At 29.7% G+C, this 1,107-nt stretch overlaps 1 protein-coding gene across 1 annotated transcript, besides 1 other annotated feature; it reads right to left on the bottom strand.

Moving 5' to 3' along the window:
• The first annotated feature begins 255 nt into the window (after nucleotides 1-255).
• Nucleotides 256-276: a sequence feature (AT_rich).
• Nucleotides 273-1,085, bottom strand: EDI_116800 (beta-amylase precursor, putative; the record flags this gene model as incomplete). Its single annotated transcript, XM_001736528.1, has 1 exon — nucleotides 273-1,085. One exon carries the CDS (start codon nucleotides 1,083-1,085, stop codon nucleotides 273-275), a length of 813 nt encoding a protein of 270 aa, XP_001736580.1.
• Between the last annotated feature and the right edge of the window lie 22 nt (nucleotides 1,086-1,107).

Raw genomic sequence — 1,107 nt, 5'->3', positions numbered from 1 at the left:
ATCAAAGAGAAATATAAATAAACTGTTTGGATTATGGAATGAATAAGTAATAAAGAACAAAATAGATATAATATACAACATTTGTTGTTTTATAAATCAAATAGAACATTTATTGTTTCATTAATCACAGTCAATGTATTAATTCATTGTTTCAGTGCATTTCAACGCATTAAATTATTTTAATTTTCATCCTGTATTTCATTTAAATTATTTATTGTAATTAACGAAAGTTAAATATGAAATGATGTAAACATGTTATTAAATTAATTTTATTATCTCATTCTACTAACAAAATTAGTGAATTGTCCCCATGCATTTCCATCATCAAGAAGTCCTCTTGTCATTCTCAAATATGTGAATGCTGTTAATCCATGTTGTTTACATTTATTGATGATTTGATTAAATCCATTAGTGTTACATCCTCCATATCCACATAATTCAAGTGCATTTTCTCCACATTTTCCAATTCCAACTGTTCCTGCTGCATTAAATGCTTGATCAACTAAATTAGCTGGTGATGATCCACAACTTCCATCAGTTCCACTCATTTCAAGACATGTAAAATCAAATCTAACATTATTATTTTTGAATGTATTAGAAAGTGTTTTGTATGCATCATTTCCATTTGAGTTATAATATCCAGCTGTCATTTCTGCTGCATGTGATTGATCATTATACCACCAATGAACTCCTGATATTTTACCTGCAAGTGCAAGTGTATTTCCAAATACATTTCTTGCTGCTGAAAGAACTTTATCTGTGTGACTTAATAACAGGTCAAAATACCATTCTTGGAAGAATCTTCCATATTCACTTTGATAATTATCAAATCCATTTCCAAAGAATCCTGTTGATGATGGTGGTTTAGAATTATAATTTCCTGCATTTGATGGTGATCCATTTCCCCATTCTGAATGTCCTTTAGCTGTTGCTGCTTTTTTAAGTAATTCTTTTGATTTACCATCATTACATTGGAATTCTCCTACTCCACAATAACTCCATCTTGAAAGTGGATATGATGGATACCTTGTTTCTCCACATGGTCCCATACCTACTTGAATTTCATTAATTGTTCCATCATCCATATAACTTTGGAAGTTTTGTTTA

This window comes from Entamoeba dispar, genomic scaffold (assembly GCF_000209125.1).
Source record: "Entamoeba dispar SAW760 scf_1105229459939 genomic scaffold, whole genome shotgun sequence".
Taxonomy (NCBI): domain Eukaryota; phylum Evosea; order Mastigamoebida; family Endamoebidae; genus Entamoeba; species Entamoeba dispar.
Note: the sequence above shows the minus strand (reverse complement) of the source record. Positions and strands in the feature narration are given on the sequence as shown.